The following is a 22223-nucleotide window of genomic DNA, read 5'->3' as shown; positions in this document are numbered from 1 at the left end:
TTTTATTTTCTATTTTTAATAAAATATTTATCCATATCCACATTTATTGAATTTGTTGTTTACTTTTTTAATGTTTATTTATTTTTCAGAGGGGAGAGGGGCAGAGAGAGAGGGGGACAGAGGATCTGAAGCGGGCTCCGGGCTGACAGAAGAAAGCCTGATGTGGAGCTCAAACCCATGAACTGTGAGATCATGACCTGAGCCAAAGTGGGACACTTAACCGACTGAGACACCCAGATGCCCCAAATTTATACTTTAGAGGAGAAAGAAGTGTTAGCTTGATTGCTAAAAGCACCAGAAAGTGATAAAAATGAAAGTGAATCTTTAAAGATGTTCATACAATTATCTAAAATACCATTTGGACTTTTAAAAATCAAATTTATTATTAAGACCACTTTTACAGTTTCCTAAATTTAGCAAACAAAAGTATCTTTTACCACCAAACTCCAAATTACAAATCAAATTTATTTTTTAAAAACTCTCACACTTGGATTTGTGTTATATGGAATTTGTGTTATATGGATGATTAAACTTGAAGATAATTTATGCTAAAACTAATTTTTGCATTGGAAATTTCTTGGCTGTGTCCTAACTGTGATACTAGAACAGTATTTTTACCCCTCACAAAATTAAGAGCACAGACTTTAGTTTGGTGTTTTATTTCACTGAAAACGCAGATGTTTTATCTCCTCGAAAAGCATTAAAATAAAAAGCATGACTTTCAAACTATGTCCTCGTCATAAACGATATTCAGGAAACCTTAGCGTTTCTCACATGAGGTAATGTAGAAGCAGACGGCGCTGCAGACCCATGAGCACAGCTGGGGAGCCCTCACGCTGCATGGCCCGGGGAGGGTCTCCATGCAGACGAACTGCACTCAGAGCGGCCGGTCACGAAACTATGCAGCAGTCTGAAACTGATCCACCACCTTCCTCCTTGGGGCTAATACACAGGCATGAGCTTCCACTGACGAAAACCACAAAAACCTTCAAAAAAGCTACAACGGTAGGCTCTTCTTTCATGTATCATTTTAAATATCGTTTAAGATGTGATTCTCAGTCTTCATAAATGCAAAGGCCACCTCTGATTTTTTATTTTTCAGTTACCTCGAACAACTGTTATCACTGCGTCACTTTGACATCCTGCAGGTGCTGCAAAGTCACAAAACCAGGCTTTTTGGCCACTGATTTTTGACAAACTGGCATCCACAATGCAGCACCAGCAATTCTGGGGGATTCTGTCTGAAATGTGCATCCTTGACGAACCTAAGAGATTCCTCCCCATCTCCTTCCCCCAAATCCTTGATTACAGTTCTCTATTTCTTCTAGTCTGCAATACTATTTTTGTGTTTTTCGTAGTTTAAATTTAAAAACAATGTTATTAAATAAAAAGAGTATCTATGAAAACTGCAAAACTAAAAAAATCAAAAACATTTTCATATATCCTTTATCACCTAAAAGTGTTAATAACTACTTTTCATGTTAAAGTTTAAGTTCCAAAACTCTTGGAACTTATAGAAACTCATACCATTACAAATCAAGAGTTCTTATAAAATAGCAAAGTTGAAATATGATATTTTTAACTCACATGAGGCAGGATCATGAGTCTTAACTATTTATACTACAGGTATCCTAAGATTTCCGCTGCTTACAAGGACCTTGTTTACAGTATCTAACTATTAAGAAACTGAAATTACCAACATTACTTGGGTTTTGACAGAAAAAGAAATAAAACCACTTTCTGAGACTATTTTTAAGAATGTCACTGATACAGAGAAACTTTCAGCATCTAATTAAAGATCACTAAGGGTTAAATACTTGTTCTCTGGCCCCTACTGCGTACACCCTGCCAAAAAGTCCTCTAAGCTTTTAAATATTGCTTCGAAGGTCTGCGTTTTTACTTCCAGGGAAAAAGAGAGCATTGTCCCGCAGTCAGCAGGCCACCAGCTCATGAACTCCAGGCACCTGGACTTCTGCTAGCATGACGATGCTGCAGTCTGTGCTTCTCCTGCTCCTGTCCGTGCCTCTGATAAAGCTGGCACCACCAGCTCAGCAGGACCCACGCATCACCTATCACTATGGGACAGATCATTCTGAAGAAACCTTGTTTAGTCAAGATTCTGAGGATAAATATCTGGACAGAAAAAATATTAAGGTACTTTATTTCTACTCTAAATTTAACTTCTGAAACAGTCACCCATTTAGATGCATGTTTTTGTTTTTGTTTTTTTTTAATGTGTCTGAAAAGGGGAAAGAAAAAGCACTTGTAATGACTGAAAGTAATTCAAAAAACTGTCTCCAGGATTATACTTTGGGGAGGTATGCATGCCTCCCAAATTAATAAAAAAGAATCTATGGTAACCAAACAGTATCTATAGCAACCAAAACAAAATTTAAGGAAAACTAAACTTTAAGATGATCTCTTACTGGTTGAGGATTTCTAAGTAATGTTATAAAACGCCCTATATGTGCATATTATATTGCCTCCAAATAAAATAGGAGAAATTGTGTATTTAGGAAAAGCAATCTTGGATTACCAGCTTAAGATTTATTAATTTAGGAAGAAGTGGTTCATGGAATTACATACTTATTTTGGGGTCTATAGCATTTCACTTACATATGCCAACTATGTAAGTTACCAAAAAATGAAAAACTCCTTAAGGTGGGGCTTAATTTTTAATCAGTTTCAACGACTCAGACTCTTATCAATTTGTATCAAGTGACTGTAAATTGTCCTTGAGTTAATTTAATACAGGGATGACTTCATATCACATCTTTCGTACTCCACTTGCACAGGCTAAGTGATTACTCGCGGTTTTCTTGGCACGCAGAAATGAACGCTGGGTAAGGAAAAAGTTAATGCAGCACATAAGTATCTGGTCCTGCCTACGGTGTGTGCGTGTGCGTGTATGTGTCTCACATACACAGACAGAATGGAAAATGAAAAATGCAGCCAAATATATAACAATGTTGACTGCTTTTCTTCAGTGCACAATGACTAAATGTTAACACTGTAATTTCTTTCAACGGAGTTGGTTAATATGCTAAGTATTATTTTTGCCCAACATTAAGAGAAAAAAGATAGATATCACTAGTCATAGCTCCAGATTTTTAAAAAAGGCCGATCGTACCAATAAGCTATTGGCTCACATGGATGATTAGAATCTATCAATCAGTTAAAAAAAACCTTCAAAATTCCATGGTCCCTAAAAAGTAGCTAGTAAGTTCTTTGCTTCTTCTCTCTACATTGCTTTAGAGGTCTATGCTCTTAATACAAATATAGGGACTAAGGTAATTGTGGAGCAGAGTAGAATTCAACAGTACTTAAGTGAAGGGGCTGTTCCAACAGAACCCACTTGGGAGAATAAAGGAGTCAAGATGGACATGAAGGGTAACATGATTCTGGAGGGCACAGACTGGGGCCCCATGCAACCTATGTTAGTCTAATGGCAGAAAATGTTCTCTCCCAAGATAGGAAAGAGTGATACAGACCCCCAGAGCAAACAGTCTGGACTGGGGGTCCAAATGGGGTAGGCAGAGGAGAATAAAAGGGCTCCAAGTGCCAGGGTGTTGTTCAGGCACGAGGTAATGAAGGGTCACTTGCAGAAGAGGCCAAAAGCTTACTCTATGTCCAACACATGCGACGTGACTAGTGCTTCAATCCTGTTGAACATGGTAGAATCTGGTATCAGGAACTCAATTAAGACAAGACCACACATGATCCCAGTGTCGTGGGATCCAGCCTTGCGCTGGGCTTCATGCTGAGCGTGGAGCCTGCTTAAGATTCTCTCCCTCTCTCCCTTTGCCCTTCTCTCCAGTTCTCTCTCTCTCAAATTAAAAAAAAAAAAAAAAAAAGAAAGAAAGAAAGAAAGAAAGAAAGAAAGAAAGAAAGAAAGAAAGAAAGGAAGGAAGAAAAAGACAAGACCATAAAGAATAATTAAGAGACCTACCCTACATGAAGATGGTCTCATTTCAGGCTGCAACTCAGAAAAACTTTCATTCTGTGTTGGAGAGTTCCCTCCAGCTCCCATTTGGAATTTCAATATATTCAACATTTAGAAGGCAAAGGCACTGAGTTAGGGTTTTGGAGATTAAAAAAAAAATTAAAAAGACCTGGTTCTTTTACTCAAGGAGTTGACAGTCTGGAGTACAAACAAGGTGAACAAATATTTACCTTATAAGTTTAATGAACAATACACAAAATCTTACTGTAGCACAAAAGAAATGCCACTATGACCATGAGAAGGCAGGTGTTGCCTATGACTCTCAGTTTTATAGTCAAAATCAGACTTTATCACACCTGATAACAAATTTTTATTTTTCAAATAGGAAAAAGAAACTGTGATATTACCCGATGAAAAAAGTGTTCAGTTACAAAAAGATGAGAGTGTAACACCACCATCCCCCAAAAAAGAAAGTGACGGTAAGTATGCATACCATGTCATCTCGTGTCTCACAAAGAACAGTCATAAATAGGTTATTATGGAACTTTATTCCTTAGAGTAGTAAAAAATGGCCTTAGGATACAGTAAATTCAAACAGCGGAGTTTTATCTCCAGTGATAATGTCAGCTGGTATGTTGGGAGTGCACATCATTTGCCATCCCACATTTTGTTTTTTTTTGTTTTTTTTTCAACATATGAAATTTATTGTCAAATTGGTTTCTGTACAACACCCGGTGCTCATCCCAAAAGGTGCCTTCCTCAATACCCATCACCCACCCTCCCCTCCTTCCCACCCCCCATCAACCCTCAGTTTGTTCTCAGTTTTTAAGAGTCTCCTATGCTTTGGCTCTCTCCCACTCTAACCTCTTTTTTTTTTTTCCTTCCCCTCCCCCATGGGTTTCTGTTAAGTTTCTCAGGATCCACATAAGAGTGAAACCATATGGTATCTATCTTTCTCTGTATGGCTTATTTCACTTAGCATCACACTCTCCAGTTCCATCCACGTTGCTACAAAGGGCCATATTTCATTCTTTCTCATTGCCACGTAGTACTCCATTGTGTATATAAACCACAATTTCCTTATCCATTCATCAGTTGATGGACATTTAGGCTCTTTCCATAATTTGGCTATTGTTGAGAGTGCTGCTATAAACATTGGGGTACAAGTGCCCCTATGCATCAGTACTCCTGTATCCCTTGGCCATCCCACATTTTGAATGACAAACATGGAACAGGAACATTCAAGAATAACCAAAGTACAAGTTTAGCCTCTACAGAGTGTGCTTCTGTCTATATAAAATCCCTTCAAGGAACAGTTATTTAACATCAACTATTTACAAATACTATGTACAGCCTGGGGGTAAGGGAAATAAAATATAATTCTTAATTTCAAGAAACTCACAGAAGACATAAAGATGGCTTATACATGAATAATTGTAATATACATTTTAATTAAAACAACAGAAAATGTATAAAACAACACAGTCCTCCTCAATAACTCCTATCTATTTGGTTTATTTTTGTTCTATCATGGAACAGCATTTCACAGGACAACATGAAATAAAATCACACACTAATTAGTAAGACATCCCTTGCCCTTGGATAGGATGACTCAGCATCGTAAAGATGTCAGCTCTTCCTAAATTTGTAACAATAAACTGCTTTAAAGAGCTGGTAAGGAGGATTCTCAAGTTCATGTAGAAAAATCAAACCTGCATGGAATCAGGTTTCAGGGAATCACTGAAAAATGGCAGGTATCTGCAGAAACCAGACATACTACATTAGAATATACTTCAATGTCTCTACACTTAAATACGTGTGATACTGGTATGTGAATAGCATACAAAATTCAGAAAAACAGAAACACATGTAGAAACTTAATATATAACAAATAAGGCATCTTAAATCACTTCTGAAGCAAAGATGGTATTTTTAAAGATTTTATTTTTAATCTCTACCCATCATGGGGCTCAAACTTACAACCCTGAGAACAAGAGTCACACGTTCCACCGACTGAGCCAGCCGGGAGCCCTACAGATGGTATTTTTTAAAAATGGTGTTGAACCCTGAACGTAATATCACACTGTATGTTAACTGACTGGAATTTAAATAAAAACTTAAAAAAACTTTAAAAAGAAATAAAATACGCTGTTGGACAACTGAATAGTCAATGGAAAAGGGATACTGTTAGATCCACACTTTTCACAGAAAAATAAACCCCTCCAAATAAATTAGGGTCAAAACGTAAAAAGTGAAATGATGTAAATACTAGAAGATAAACTGTGTGTGCGATGTCTCATAATCCAGAGAAAATAATAGAAAAGATCAATAAATTTGATCCCATGAAATGAAACTTTTCCATGGGAAACAGCATCATAAATGAAGTCAAGCACAACTGAAAAATGAGAAAAATAGAAAAAAAAGTTAATATCTCTAATTTATAAAGAACATATAAAAAGCCAGGAAAAAGAAAATGGCAAAAAATCCATTGGTAAAACCAGAAGATGAATAGGCAATTCACAAAGTGATATAAAAATGGCCCTTAAACATATGAGAAGACGTTCAATCTCACACATACAGAAATGTAAGTTTAAATTATATTGAGACACAAAGATTTTTAACCTATCTGATGGACAAAAATTAAAACTGTGACATTAAACCAATATAATCCATTGGCAAGGCCTTGGGGTATCAGAGACCCTCATACACTGCTGGCAGAAATACAAGTAAGTACCATGCTTTTGGACAGGAATTTGGCAATATCTAACAAGGCCGGTATGCACTTACTTTGTGACGTAGCAATCAACTTCTAGGAATTCACCCTAAAGATACACCTCCATGAGGGAGAAAATACATATGCAAACATCACTGGAACACTGCTTGCAAACACAAAACTCTGGCAACAATCTAACTGCCCAAACACTGAAGGGAGGTTGAATAATGTACGACAAGTCCACGCAAGGGCATACTATGCAGTTGTAAAAATAAACAAGGAAGATCTCTATGAACTAACATGAAGTGATTTCCAGAATATATTATACGAGAAAACCCAAAGTGCAAAGGAGTAGCTACAGTATGCTGCCTTTCATCCAAGAAAGAAAGAGACACAAGAAAATATACATGCATCAGCTCACTTGTGTGAAACGACATTCAAGAAAGGTAATTTAATCGTGGCAACTAGTTACCCACAGGTTACACACGGGACCAGGGGTGGCAAGGAGGGAGAGATGGACGTTGGTGGGGTGGGGGAACGGGAGTGTGGAACTTCTTTAAGTATACACTTTCTCTGTAGATTTGGTTTTTTTTTTTTTTGGTAAGATTTTATTTATTTACTTAAGTTTGTGTGTGTGTGTGTGTGTGTGTGTGTGTGTGTGTGTGTGTGTGTGTGAGAGAGAGAGAGAGAGAGAGAGAGAGAGAGAGCGCACAAGTGGGAGAGGGACAGAGAGAGAGACAGAGGGAGACACAGAATCCAAAGCAGGCTCCAGGTTCTGAGCTATCAGCACAGAACCCGATGCGGGGCTCAAAACCACAGACTGTGAGATCATGACCTGAGCCGGAGTCAGACGCTCAACCAACTGAGCCACCCAGGCGCCCCTGTAGATTTGGCTTTGAACAAGGTTATCGTTCACATAGGTAAACAATTACATTTATAAATAAAATATACAAGGATAAGATAAAAAAAAAAAAACTGGCACACAAATAGAAACAATTTCAGGGGCGCCTGGGTGGCTCAGTCGGTTAAGCGGCCGACTTCGGCTCAGGTCATGATCTCGCGGTCTGTGAGTTCGAGCCCCGCGTCGGGCTCTGTGCTGACAGCTCAGAGCCTGGAGCCTGTTTCAGATTCTGTGTCTCCCTCTCTCTGACCCTCCCCCGTTCATGCTCTGTCTCTCTCTGTCTCAAAAATAAATAAACGTTAAAAAAAAAATGTTTAAAAAAACGAATAGAAACAATTTCATTTCAAATGAGTAACACACTAAAGTGAAAAGAAAAATTAACCCAAGTAACCCTTAAACACACTGTTTTGACTATGAAACTCCAGGCTATAGACAAAACAGAATGGATAAACATTGACATTCCAGCAAGCAGGTTTCTTTTCCATGGCGATGCAGGTCCACAGCGATGAAACCCCTTAATGTGAGGCCTAGCACTGAGTGAGGTATATACGCTGGATAACGAGAGCCAGGTTTCTCGGTCAGAGAAGGTGCTACAGACGTGGTGGGGGAAGCCCAGAGTGAACACTGTGGAGCTGGACTGGAAGCAAGAGATCGGCACCAACTCGTGGTCTGAATGCAGATACAGAAATAGGTACAGGCACGCCTTGTTCTGCTGTGCCTCGCTTCATTGCGCTCCACAGATGCTGCATTTTTCACAAATGGAAGGTTTACGGCAACCGTGTGTGGAACAAGTCTTTTGGCACCATTTTTCCAAACTTGTTCATCATTATTATATTTGTTTCAGTGATCTGTGATCTTTGATGTCACCATGCTAAGCTGAGGCACCGCGAGCCAAGCCATATAAGATGGTGAACTTAACTGATAAACTCAAACTGATAACTGATAAACTGTTGTGTTCTGGCTGCTCACCTGTCCCCCCCTGCATCTCTGTCCCCTTCCTCAGGCCTCCCCATTCCCTGAGACACAACAGTACTGACATTAGGCCCACTCAGAACCCCACAATGGCCCCCAAGCGCTCAAGCGAAAGGAGGAGTCACGCGTCTCTCACGTTCAATCACAAGCTAGGAAAGATTAAGCTTCGTAAGGAAGACAGGGCGAAACCCAAGACAGGCTGAAATCTAGGCCACTTGTGCCAAACAGGTAGCCAAGTTGTGAAGGCAAAGAAGAGTCCTTGAAGGACACTGCACGCATGCGCCGCTCCAGTGGACACACGGGTGATAAGCAGGGGAAACAGCCTGACTGCTGATATGGAAGAAGTCTGGCTGGTCTGGATGGGAGATCAAAGCGGCCACGACGTTCCCTTCAGCCAAGGCCTCGCCCAGAGCAAGGCCCAGACTCTTCGATCCGGCGAAGGCTGAGGAGGTAAGGAAGGAGCAGAAGAGGTAGGAGCTAGCAGAGGTTGGTTCAGGAGGTTTGGGGAAAGAAGCTCTCTCTGTGACGCCCAAGTGCAAGGTGAGGCAGCACGTGCTGACGCAGAAGCTGCCGGAATTATCCAGAAGATCTGGCCGAGAGGACTCAGGAAGGTGCTCACACTAAACAGCAGACTCTCCATGCAGATGAAAGAGGCTTCTGCTGGAAGAAGATGCCACCTAGGATTTTCATGGCTGGAGAGGAGAAGTCAGTGCCTGGCTTCAAAGCCTCCAGGGACAGGCGGACTCTGCTCAGGAGCGGATGCAGCTGGTGACTTGAGGTGGAAGCCAGGTGGAAGCTCACTGGCCATTCTGAAAATCCTAAGCCCGTAGCAATCGCGCAAAATCTCCTCCGCCCGTGCTCTTTACTTGGAACAACAAAGCCTGGAGGACAGCAGATCTGTCCACAACACGGTTGACCGAGTGGCTCAAGTCCACTGTTGAGACCTGCTGCTCAGGAGAAAAGATTCCTTCCAAAAGATTACTGCTGAAAGACATTGCACCTGGTCACCCAAGAGCTCTGATGGAGACGAGCAATGAGATTACTGTTGCTTTCATGCCTGCTGCAACACCACCACCATTCTGCAGCCCATGGATCGAGGGGTAATTCTGACCTCCAAGTCTCATTAGTTAAGAGACACTTTTCGTGAGCTCATAGCTGCCACACACACTGATTGCTCTGATGGATCTGGGCAGAGTAAACTGAAAACATCCTGGGAAGGAGTCACCATCCTAGATGCCATGAAGAACATTGGGGATTCATGGGAAGAGGTCACGATTCAACATGAACAGGAGTTGGGAAGAAGCTGGTTCCAGCCCCAGGGAGGACTTTGAGGGGTTCAGGACTCCAGGGGAGGAAGTCACTGCAGACGTGTGGAAACAGGAGAACCGGAAGCAGAAGGGGGGCCTGAAGACGGCAGGGAGCTGGGCCAAGCTCCCTGGGAGCTGGATAAAACTCCAACGGATGGGGACTTGCTTCCCGTGGATGAACAAAGAAAGTGGTTTCCTGAGACGGAGTGTGCTCCTGGTGACGACGCTGTGAAGAGTGTCAAAATGACAACACAGAATTGAGAATATCACACGAACTTAGCTGACAGAGCAGCGGACAGGGTGTGACAGGATAGACTCTGGTTTTGAAAGAAGTTCTGTGTGTAAAATGCTACCAAACAGCATCACGTGCTACAGAGAAATCGTTCTTGAGAGAAGAGTCAGTCAACGTGGGAAACGTCACAGTTGTCTTATTTTCAGAAATGGCCACAGCTGCCACCACCTTGTAGGGTCAGCAGCCATCAACATCAAGCAAGACCCTCCACCAGCAAAAAAATCGTGGCTCGCTGAAAGCTGAGATGATGGTTAGCATTTCTTAACAGTAGAGTGTTTTTTTTAATGTTTATTTATTTTTTGAGAGAGGAGAGAGCGAGCAGAGGAGGGGCAGAGAGAGGGGGACAGACGATCCAAAGTGGGCTCTGTGCTTGACAGCAGACAGGCCGATGCAGAACTCGAACTCACAAACCAGGAGATCATGACCTGAGCCGAAGTCAGACGCTTAACTGACTGAGACACCCAGGCTCCCCAACAATAGAGCATCTCTAATTAAGGTATGAACACTGTGTCGTTAGATATACTACTACTGCACCCTTCACAGACCACAGTATGGTGTAAACACAACGTTTATAGGCACCAGGAAACCAAAAGTTCATCTGACTTGTTTATTGCAATATTCACTTTACTGCAGTGGAACCAAATGTACAATCTCTCTGAGGTTTGCCTGTATACACGTTTGTCTCTATGTGAGAGTATATGTGTATATATGCACATGAGGTGTGTGTGTGTATGTGTGTATTTATCTATGTCCATATGTAAGAATGTACGTATATGTCTATGCCACATATCCCACATATACCTGTGTATATATGTATATTAAATACGGAGAAACAGACAAATACACATACATGTATTTCCCATCCCTCCTTGTGGAAAGAGCCTAGAAGCAATGAGATGCTAGCAGCAATGAGCACATCAACATTCAAATCTTGGTTTCTAAATATCAGTCTCCACAAAAAGAAACCAATACTCCTTGAAGAAATAACTGATATCAGGCTTGGGGCAGGGAAAAGGCAAGACTGCTCTGAGATATCTTATTATGCCAAAAAATAAGAGAGTTCTTAAAGAGTAATGGGGATATTTAACATTTTAATCAATCAAAATTATTTTTCAAAATGTAGGTATAAATTTGTAAGCGACATACAAGACCTGCACACTGAAATCGAGACAACTATGCTGAGAGAAATTAAAGACAACCTAAAAATATGGATATATTATGTTCAAGGACCAGAAAACTCAGTATCATTAAGATGTCAATTTTTCACAAATTTATTTATAGGATTTAACTCAATCCCAATTAAATTTTTACCAGTCTTTTTGAAATTAAGAGGCTGACTCTGAAATTTATGTGGAAATGCAAAGAGCTTACAATAGTCATAACAATGTTGAAGAATACAGTTGGAGGATTTACACCACCTGATATAAAAACTTACTATAATGTTCCAGGAAGCAAGTCATTGTGGCATTAGCATAACAATAAGCAAGTAAACAAGCTAAGTTGGTTGAGCTTCAGACCCTTGATTTCCAGGGGTCAGATCATTCCAGAGGTCATGCTCTCTGGCTCCATGCTCAGCGTGGAGTCTGCTTAAGATTCTCTTTCTCTCCCTCTCTCTCTCTCTCTTCCCCTCCCTCCCTCCCTCCCCCCTCCTCGTGTGTGCTCTCTTTCTCTAAAGATAAACATACATATATGGACAAAAATGAAAACAAAAACAAAAAACAAGTAAATCAGCAAAACAGAATACAGTCCAGGAATACATTTACACAATAGGGTCAACTTTTGTTTGTTTGTTTGTTTTTTACAATGGTGTCAATGAAATTCAATGGGGAAAGGATATCATTTCAAAAAATGGTACTGAAAAACTTGAGAGCTGTAAGTTAAAAAGATGAACTTTCCTGACACCATATATAAAAATTAACTCAAAATGGACCTCAAACCTAAACATCAAGAGCTAAGACTATACAACCTTCAAAAGAAAACCTAGGATAAGATAGTGGTTGGCAAAGATTTCTTAAATATAGGACAAATAGCACAAACCATAAAGGAATCAACTATTCTTCATGAAAATAAAAAATATTTGCTATTCAAAAGACAATGATAAGAAAACAAAAAGACAAGCCACATAAAGGAAAACATTTGCTAAACATAAATCTGAGAAACAACTTGTATTTACAATATAAACTCTTATAATTCAGTGACAATAATACAAAATCACCATTTAAAAATAGGTAAATGAGTGGCTCAGTTGTTTGAGCATCCAACTTTGGCTCAGGCTCATGGGTTCGAGCCCCACATCTGGCTCTCTACTGTCAGGTCAGAGCCTGGAGCGTGCTTCAGATCCTCTATGCTCCTCTCTGCCCCTCCCCCACTCATGTGCTCTCTGTCTCAAAAATAATAAATATTAAAAAAAAAAAGGGAGCAAATGGGGGGGGCTCCTGGTTGGCTCAGTCGGTTAAGCAACTGACTTTGGCTCATGGTCTCGTGGTTTGGGTCATGGTCTCGTGGTTCATGGGTCTAAGCCCTGCATCAGGTTCTGTGCTGACAGCTCAGAGCCTGGAGCCCGTTTCAGATTCTGTGTCTCCCTCTCTCTGCCCCTCCCTGCTCATGCTCTGTCGCTCTCAAAAATAGATGAACATTGAAAAAAAATTTAAAATAGGCAAATGATATGAACATTCTACCACAAAAATATGTGGATGGTAAATAAGTTTATAAAAAATTGCTCAGCACATCAGTCATTAGGAAAACATAAATTAAAACCAAGATACCACAACATGCCTTACGTGAAAAGTCTAATAGTACCGAACGCGCACGAGGATGTGGAGTAACTAGAATCCTTCTGCGCTGAAGGGACTATAAAATGGCATAACCTTTAAGGAAAACAGTGTGGGACCTTCTTCAAAAGCTACACACCTATAAGATGGCCCAGCCATTCTGCTGTTAGGTATTTACTAAAGAGAAACGCAAGTATCACAACCACAAAAATTCTACATAAATGTTCACAGCAGCTTTCTAAGAAATAGTCAAAAACTAAAAACCCAAATGCCCATAAGGAAGGACTATATAAGCTGCATATATTAATACAATGAAATACTATTCGGTAATAAAGAGGAATGAATTGCTGATATGCAGAGAGGAAGAAGCTCGATGAGAGGATATACTGCTTCGTTCTCTTGGAAATGCCAACTGCTGTGAATGGACAGAAAGCAGACCAGAGTGGTTGCTGGGAGGGACGGATTACAAAGAGCATGACAACACTCTGGGGTGATGACTACGTCAATTACTTCAATTGCAATAATGGTTTCGTGGGTATATACATAATGCTGAAAACATAAATTACACAAGTGAAATATGTGTAATTTATTAAGTGTCACTTAAATAGAACACAGGTGCGACAGAAAAAAAAAGCTTAAAAGAGTTCACACTGGCTGATCTGTGACGATTTGATGATCAAAATAAATATGATGGTAACTTATTATGACCCATGGGATAAGGAATTCATAAGTTCATACTCAACTGATAAAACTAAATAAATATGAAGGGAATGTTCCATGCTGCACCAGCTGTCAACTAACGTAGAAAGAATGAAGGAATTAGAAAATCATAATTTGAAACTATCCTAGTAACAAACAATTCAGGTAAGAACCATCAATAGATAAAATTACTGGGTGGCAGTTTGGTGACAGACCAGATGTTTAGCAGCTCCAAGTATTTTCTCAGAAGATACTCCCGAATGGCAGACCAAACAGAGCATCATCAAGGAATGGGACAAGCAGACAGCACATGCATCCCAATGCCCAGCACGGCAGAGCCAACACCATTTCCATCGTATTCCTACCAAAAATTAGGAACCTCAGACAAACCCTAATTGAAAGACATTCTACAAAATAAATGCCCCCCAAAATAAAATGTTTTTAAAATTCAAAAATTTTAAAGTTATGAACAACAAAGACTAAGGCATTGTTCCAGGCTGAAGAAGATAAGGAGGTATGATGAGGATATACAGTGGGGTCCCTGCTGTTTCCGCGACACTCTCATGTCCAAGTGCATAGTCTGCTTACTTACCTGGTAGTTTATAAGCTCCTTAGCTACGGTCATCCATCTGCAATGTGTCTGTGCCAAACCAAGTGATGAATCAAGCTTATGTTTGTTTACCTTATGTTCTGCTTTATGAACATTAAGTATTCAAATCAGAAAATGTAAATCAATTCAGCAATTAAATGTTCAGTGCTAAAATGATAGAGAATAAAAAACATATGGGGTTACAGGATCTAAAATAAGATCCTGGTCAGTTATCAGGTACAATACAGGTCACTGGCTAACACAACCATGATACCTTCCTGCTATCACCTTTAATTCTGTAAAATATTTTTTCAGATTAGTGAGAAAACTCATGATAGCAATAATTTTACCACTAGAGGACAAATGTTTTTAAATTACAGTTTATATTTTTGTGATTTTGTTTCCCGACTTAGAAATGCCCACGTGCCTGTTGTGTGTGTGTTTAAGCGGCTCTGTGTACTGTGAGGAGGTTGACATTGATGCCGTACCACCCTTGCCGAAGGAGTCAGCCTATCTTTACGCACGATTCAACAAGATCAAAAAGTTGACGGCAAAAGATTTTGCAGATATCCGTAAGTTAACTTTACATAAAATAACTCACGCTAACTCATGTTAGTGCTAGCCTCATAAAACACAAGCGTCTCGGCACCTGTGGCTGTCACATCTAGGGTAGTCACCGCTGGAGTGTTTAAGTATCCACCACACTTTACAAACAGCCACAGGCTTGTTGGTGACTCCTCTCCACTCCATTCAAAGGTCCCCATCACCTTTCTTTACTGGTGCCTTTCATGTCGATGTTGACAGCCCATCAAACATATAGGCGACGACGCCTTCTTAGCCGTAGGACTCTGAGATCCGTTTGCCTCGGTCCATCAGGAGCACCAGTATGACCAATGTGTTTCTCCAACCTGAATGCCTTCTTCACAATGCTGCCACCACAATAAAAGCAGAAAGTCTCCTTTTCCTTGCTTTAACTCAAGGTTCTTAAACCTGGCTGAATACTAAACCCATGTGGGGAAATACTGTAAAAAACAATGGTACCAGGCCCTAGTCTTCAGAGACTTCAACTGAGGTCTGGGGAGAGGCCCAGGTGTCATCATGAAATACCACCCAACATCTCAGATGGTTCTCATGTGGAACTAATGCATTTCACTCCTTCCCAGGATGCTTCTGGCATCCCGTCAAACCGCACAACAGCTTGCCTCCAGGGCACTGCTATGAGCACAGCACAACCCTCCACTTCTCTGGTGCCAAGTCCCTGAAGAAGATCCCACCAAACATGCACACTGGCCCCACTACACATTTATGAGATTAACCGGAACAGCATTCATGCTGCAGCTGGTGGCTCCCAAATGACCCTAGTACAGTTGTTCCTCATCACTGCTGGACTCCACACCTACACACTCACCTATGCGGTCACATGCATTTGTGACCCCAAAATCAGTACATGAAACACTCCCACAGTCATTTGCAGACACGTACACAGTGGCAGAACACTGGTTACCTAGCCGCAGCTGAACAGGGTGACCTCTGCCATTTTGTTTCAGCTCTTACACTGTGAGGTGTCCTGTTCAGTCTACTTAGGGCCACATTTTCTACATTTTTGTGCTTTTTGCTATTTAAAATGCTCCCCAAGTGCAGTGCCTAAGAGCCGTCCAGTGTTCCCAAGTTGCCTCACAGGAAAAACACTGCATAGGTAATCTTCATTCAAGTGTGACCCACAGAACTGAGGCTGTGAGTTCAATGTTAATATATCAGCAATACACACTAACTGCAATGCTCTTAAAAAGAAACACACAGGGGGCACCTGGGAGGCTCAGTTGGCTAAGCATCCAACTTCAGCTCAGGTCATGATCTCGTGGTTCATGAGTTCGGGCCCCACGTCGGGCTCTGTGCTGACAGCTCAGAGACTGAATCCTGCCTCAGATTCTGTGTCTCCCTCTCTCTCTGCCCCTCTCATACTCATACTCTCTCTCTCTCTAAAATAAATGAAAAAAACATTAAAAAAAAAAACAACCATAAAATTTTATACTAATCGGTTGACAGAAATGTGTGACCAGAGGCTCAAAGGAGCCTAACCCTTTATAGTCCCTGGGAGCAAGGGTCCATATTCACTAATTCAGTGTCTGCAGTGACTACCTCAAATATGGAATGAGAAGCAAGGTTTCCTCAGCATCCCAGACAAATAAAAGTCACACACACACACACGCACTGAATTTCTCTCTCAGTCTGCATCACTTTAACAAATTCGGGAACACTTCTGTTTGTTGTTGTTAAGCAATAAGGCATAGAGAGATTAAGAATATATCTACAATCACAATGCGACATTCTGCGGAAAAGTCCAAAACAATACCTACAATGATTCTACTCAATCAAATGTAATGCTTCTGGCGCCTGTGCGGCTCAGTTGTTGAGCATCTGACTACGGCTGAGGTCATGATCTCATGGTTCGTGAGCTCAAGCCCCGCACCGGGTGAGCTCCACTCTTCTCTCCCTCCCTCTTTCTCTCTGCCTCTTGTGGGATATTCTTTCTCTCTCTCTCTCTCTCTCTCTCTCTCTCTCTCTCTCTCTGCCCCTCACTCAATTGCGCCCTCTCTCTCTCAAAAAAAAAAAAAAAAAAAAAAAAAAAAAAAGTCATGCTTAGTTCCCATGATTTGCAACCACAGTTTGTTTCGAACCACCTCAGCATTCTGGGGATTCAAACACTGACGGATGGAAGGACTCCATTAACTGTAAGTTCCCTTCCAACCCTGAGACTCCAGGGCTCAAGAGAGAAAGGCCATCGGTGTCAAGCACAGAGGGATGCTCACTATTCATTCAACAAAATTTACTGACCTACTCGTTACAGACACTATTAGATACTAAAAATAAAAGGTGTTTGAATGACCTGATACACCAGTGCTTCTTCTTCAGTCCACATAAATGAGACTTTAACTTTATATTTTTTGTATATTTTCTGTATATTTTTCCTTCAAGCTAACTTAAGAAGACTTGATTTCACGGGAAATTTGATTGAAGATATAGAAGACGGTACTTTTTCAAAACTTTCTCTGTTAGAAGAACTTACGCTAGCTGAAAATCAACTACTGAAACTTCCAGTTCTTCCTCCCAAGCTTACTTTATTTAATGCAAAATACAACAAAATCAAGAGTAGAGGAATCAAAGCAAATACATTCAAAGTAAGTTTTGTATACTGTGACCACACACAGTATCAGTTTTATACAACCAATGGTAATATGATAGAGAAACTCTGGTCTAAAATTTTGTTTTATATTTTAAAACTGTTTTTACAAGTGCCAGAAAATACAGTTCCAAAAGTAAATGCTCAATTTTACTTCTACCACTTAAAAGTATTAGCCCATAAAATTCTGTAGGTAGCCCTTCTTTTGAATTCCACAACGGCACCTAGTACAAAATTCTATATACAGTACAAATTAAATACACTTCTTCATTTAGTAACTCAAGAAAACCTATGTACAGGAAAAAGGGAAGGTGATCTACTCTGATTTACATAGCCAGGTTGTGTCCAAATGCACAGTCTACGGCGAAATTACCGCCTCAGCTGAGACCTGCACAGGTGATATACTCATTCCCAGTCCTGGAAGAAGCCCCAGATAAACAGATGATTGGGCTGCTACTGGCAGTAGACCTCATTCATAAGTAAAGTTTGTGGCTTCTAATGATAACATCTAATAGAAACACTATGAAATATTATCAAGTTTATAACAATCACACAAAGGTACAATTAGTCCACACGTACAATCTGTCAGAAAATGTAAAAATATTCCATTTTCCTTTTCTTCCTGTTTACACTTAAGGAATCCCTTTTCAGTTGTAAGGGACACTGTGAAGGCACATCACAGTTCCTCAGAAGTTAAGGGATTATTAGGAGACTTTTCAAAACAGGACTCACTTTAAAAATAAAAAACCTTTACAATTTGAAGATACAGTAATTTCAGCTGGTAAGCCTTTGACTGACATATTAAAGACCTACAGGAGCTGATCAACGCTTCACAGACGGAGTGTTTGAGTGCTCTGAACTTTACACATGCTTTCCATCTTGAAGCCCTATTATAAAATGATACACAGTAATGGTCTACTGATCATGAAGAGTAACTCAATACAGACCAGTAGGGGAAAGTCATACGTTGCTAAATATTTAATAAATTGCCCTGGAAACATCTCACTACCAAGCGCGTCTCTTAGGAGCACAGGGACAAAGCATTCTATTGGGCACCATTTTACTGCATTTCACAGACACTGCACTCTTTACGAACTGAAGGTTTGGGCTGACTCCGCAGTGAGCAAGTCCAGTGGTGCCCCTTTGCTAACAGAGTTTGCTCACTGTGTCTCCAGGTCACATTTTGCTAATTCTTGCAATATTTTAAACTTTTTCATTATTATTACATTTGTCACGGTGATCTGTCATTAGGGATTACAACTCCCTGAAACGTCAGATGATGGCTAGCCTTTTTAGCAATAAATTATTTTTAACTAAGGTATGCACATTGATTTTTAGACATAACCTACTATATCATAGTGTAAACATAACTTCATATGCGATGGGAAACCAAGAAATACACTGGGCTCACTTCATTGCAATATTCGCTTTATTGTGGTGGTTCCTCCGGAACCGAACCCACGTTATGCCCAAGATATGCCTATATCCATTTTGCTAGAAACTGGTGGAGGTGAAATGAGAAGTTCTAAAGGTTCAAGAGAGGTTATGGCAACACCAGGATCCAAGCTCAATCCTGCATAGGAAATGACCTTACTAGCTGTTCACGAGACAAGTCAAATGGCCCCAGCAGCCAGCATGAGGTCTGAGGCTGGGAGCGGCTGGGTACTCAGTGGTTAGATGAGTGGAGAGAAATGTGGGGGTGCAGCAGGACTTTATCACCCTTCATAAAGGCCCAAAATACACTACTTGGGAAACAAAACAAACCCTTAAAACCAAATAACTACCAAAGCAGCAATTGATAGTACTGATTACCAGGACCTATGTACACATGTGTACACATATGTGTATATGCATGCACACGTGCACACATGTAGACGCATGTGCATATATCATAGTTTGAATCCTGTGAAAATGTACTGACCTCAGTGATGATCAAGCAGAAGTAACTTCTCCTTACAGAAACTGAACAACCTCTCCTTCCTGTACTTGGACCACAACGCCCTGGAATCTGTGCCTCTTAATTTACCAGAAAGTCTACGTGTAATTCATCTTCAGGTAGGACTGCTCCTTTCATAATATCTGATGATGTGAATGTAAATTACTATTAGTCAATGTTATGACTCATTAGGAAGCTCATTTATCCACATGTAAATTATGCCCATCAAATATTACTACCTCGGTGGCCTGAGAGCCCCACCCCACCCGGCCCAGAGAGGCCCAGAGCCCCCGAGCCCCCAGAGGACCCGCAACCGAGGTGTGAGGTCTGCCCTTAGAGTGGGCTCTGTTGCCAGGCGTGCACGTGGCATCTCCTAGTTAATGTGACACATGGATCCGAGGCATCCGCGGGTGGGGGGGCGCTACGACCTCTGCTTGGTGTCTCTTTGTCCAACAGCAGTGGACACTGTCCAGTTGATCTCATGTTGAGGTAACAGAAGAGTGAAGAGGAACTGAGAGGAACTAAAATTGGTCTTCCAGCATCACAGCATTTCCCATTTGTCCTGTTTCTTTCTGTAAAGGGACATTTAAGGACACGGTGCCCATTCCGAGTTGACACTCAAAAGCAGGAGAGTCTTTCCAGCCAGTATAATCTTATTTATGCTTAGAGCTTTCTGCTACATGGATGTTACCGTAAGAGCAAGCAATCTGTCTTCCAAAGCAACACTGCAGACTTAAACTGCGGGGGTGAGGGGACTCAGATTGCACAGAGGGTTTTATTACCCTGAGGATACACAGGATGTACAGTATTTTAAAAACCACTTTTTAGATAGAATATTCTGTAAGATCCCATCACATAGAATACAAAAGGTAGATTTCAAATTTCTGAACAATTTTTCCCTTTTATTTTCTAGTTTAACAACATAACTTCAATCACAGATGATACATTCTGCAAGGCTAACGACACCCGTTACATTCGGGACCGCATTGAAGAGATACGCCTGGAGGGAAACCCCATCATCCTGGGAAAGCATCCCAACAGTTTTATCTGCTTGAAAAGATTGCCTGTAGGGTCATACTTTTAACCATTATCAATGCAGCATATAAGCTAAAGTACACACATGCATATAATCTGTCTCAACAGTGCCTAAAGCATAAATATTTAATATTAACTTTGTGTCCCATGATGAAGGAATTTTATGTTTTAAACAAAGATGTTCACAAATCTTACACACAACAAGCAAAATGTAAAACTGAATCCTGAAGTTCAAAACAAAGTCATGTGAAAATATTTAAGCAGCATTACAAAATCCTCATAGTTTATACCATGGTGCCATTTAAAAGGTATGTTTTTATATAAACACCCCAATTTAAGAAGCACTATTTCCATTACTAATGACATGAAAGGGTAAGTCCAAAAAACTTCCAACTGCTGATCTTTCCGGACCTTTACTTGATCCCTAAAGCACTTAAGGATGATGTTCCAAAAACTTTGAAAGCTAAGTGTTTCCAGGGATCTCCCGTTTTTCTGTTATGATTCACACATTTTTCATTATGAAGCAGGAACTTGTTTTCTTTCTATTAAGGCAGTTATTATATGTTTACTTAGCCTGAGAAATAGTGAACAGTCTCATACCTAGGCAAAACTTTCCAAATAAAGCGTAATTTCACTCTCCGATAAAGACCTAACAGAGTAATGTCCAAAGTTATTCTGCTTTGTGGTCACACAGTTAAAGGCTTTAGCAAAACAGCACACATTTTTCCTTTCTCTAAATATTAAAATTCTAAGTCTACCATAAAACATTTTAAGGAGTCAAGCAGAACAAAATCAAGTATGCTCATAAAAAACCTGAACGTTCATCCCATATCTCAGAAAGTTCTCCATTGTAAAGACTTTCAAATACGATAAATATGGAAAAATATTTTCTTTTTACCACCATAGGGATGAGAATCTCATCAATAAATCTGTCCAAATGTAAGACATGAAAACAGTCAATTTAGTGGTGTTACTGAACACTACCTCTCCCCCACCCCCCAACCCATACGCATCATACTCATGCCAACTGCCTATCCATTCACAGGAAAGCTTCTGAGCAACATTTCCTACAGACCCATGATTAACTGGTCATTGAACAGTGTAAGTCCACCTTCGATCTAATAGTGATAACTTATGAGGAAACAATGCTGCCAGATTAAAGATCCTAAAATAACCTTCCTCTTGCCCAAAACCCACTCAGGAGTCTTAGCCTCCTTATCACATTGGGGTTACATCCAAAATTATCAGTGCTTTAGACACATGAGTCCGAACTGTGCATATGAAAATTTCCAATATTGTTTCCAACATAAATAATACATTAGAATCAAGTTGGTCTCTGTACACCAATCCCAGAACAGTTATTCATATTTTAAAGCATTTGCTTCTGTTTTTCCCTACACAGAATGAGCTCCAGTTTTTCCATTTTTCCCCCATTTGTCAAGGTTGACCCCAAGATAAGCTTTTCTCATTGAAACATCTATGATCTCTCAAGGCCACAATTAGTCCTATACCACTTACTAACTCATTTGCTGATTTCATTTTGATAATTGGTAATCATAACTATATACTGCTTTCTCATTATTTTGTGTGCATGCCTCATTTCTCTGTGACTGAAAGCTCACAGAATACATCCAATATTCCCTTTATACCTTGAAGTGCTTACTATAATATTGAGCACATCTGGATTGAATATACAATGAAAAGTACAAAATAAAATTCATTTAAACAGAGAGCTCTCTTTCATTTGGAAAAATAGAATCTTAAACTATCACAGTCTTGAATAAATCAATGGAAATAAATTATAACTTTATCTGGATAAAAATAAACTAGATAAAGGACAGCTGAGTGTTGGGGATACCAGGAAAAGCCATCAGAGGAGACTTC

General features: G+C 40.2%; 2 protein-coding genes across 11 annotated transcripts in view; one reads left to right on the top strand and one right to left on the bottom strand.

Annotated features, from left to right (window-relative positions):
• LOC122204688 (centromere protein P) overlaps positions 1-22223 on the bottom strand; it is a 243079-nt gene that overhangs the window by 162028 nt on the left and 58828 nt on the right. The window contains exon 6 of one of the 10 annotated variants that reach the window (XM_042912271.1): positions 8555-10062. The exons of the other annotated variants lie outside the window; for them this stretch is intronic. Coding sequence (XP_042768205.1) covers positions 9887-10062 — 176 coding nt within the window. The 3' untranslated portion in view covers positions 8555-9886. Of the gene's footprint in view, positions 1-8554; positions 10063-22223 lie in introns of those variants that run through there. 10 annotated transcript variants of the gene reach the window in all.
• On the top strand, positions 790-22069 carry OGN (osteoglycin). Its single transcript, XM_042912264.1, has 7 exons — positions 790-1005; positions 1907-2154; positions 4329-4422; positions 14601-14759; positions 17164-17366; positions 19328-19423; positions 20218-22069. Exons 2-7 carry the CDS (start codon positions 1981-1983, stop codon positions 20386-20388), a joined length of 897 nt encoding a protein of 298 aa, XP_042768198.1. The 5' UTR covers positions 790-1005; positions 1907-1980; the 3' UTR covers positions 20389-22069.

The sequence above is a fragment of the Panthera leo genome, chromosome D4, assembly GCF_018350215.1.
Source record: "Panthera leo isolate Ple1 chromosome D4, P.leo_Ple1_pat1.1, whole genome shotgun sequence".
NCBI lineage: Eukaryota > Metazoa > Chordata > Mammalia > Carnivora > Felidae > Panthera > Panthera leo.
The sequence above is the reverse complement of the archived record's forward strand: the minus strand, read 5'-3'. Positions and strand labels throughout refer to the sequence as shown.

Coding starts and splice junctions, on each gene's coding strand:
- OGN (XM_042912264.1), top strand. CDS start 1,981: ATGACGATGCTGCAGTCTGTGCTTCTCCTGCTCCTGTCCGTGCCTCTG. Junction 2,155..4,328: donor TGGACAGAAAAAATATTAAG/GTACTTTATTTC, acceptor TTTTTCAAATAG/GAAAAAGAAACTGTGATATT. Junction 19,424..20,217: donor TACGTGTAATTCATCTTCAG/GTAGGACTGCTC, acceptor TTTATTTTCTAG/TTTAACAACATAACTTCAAT.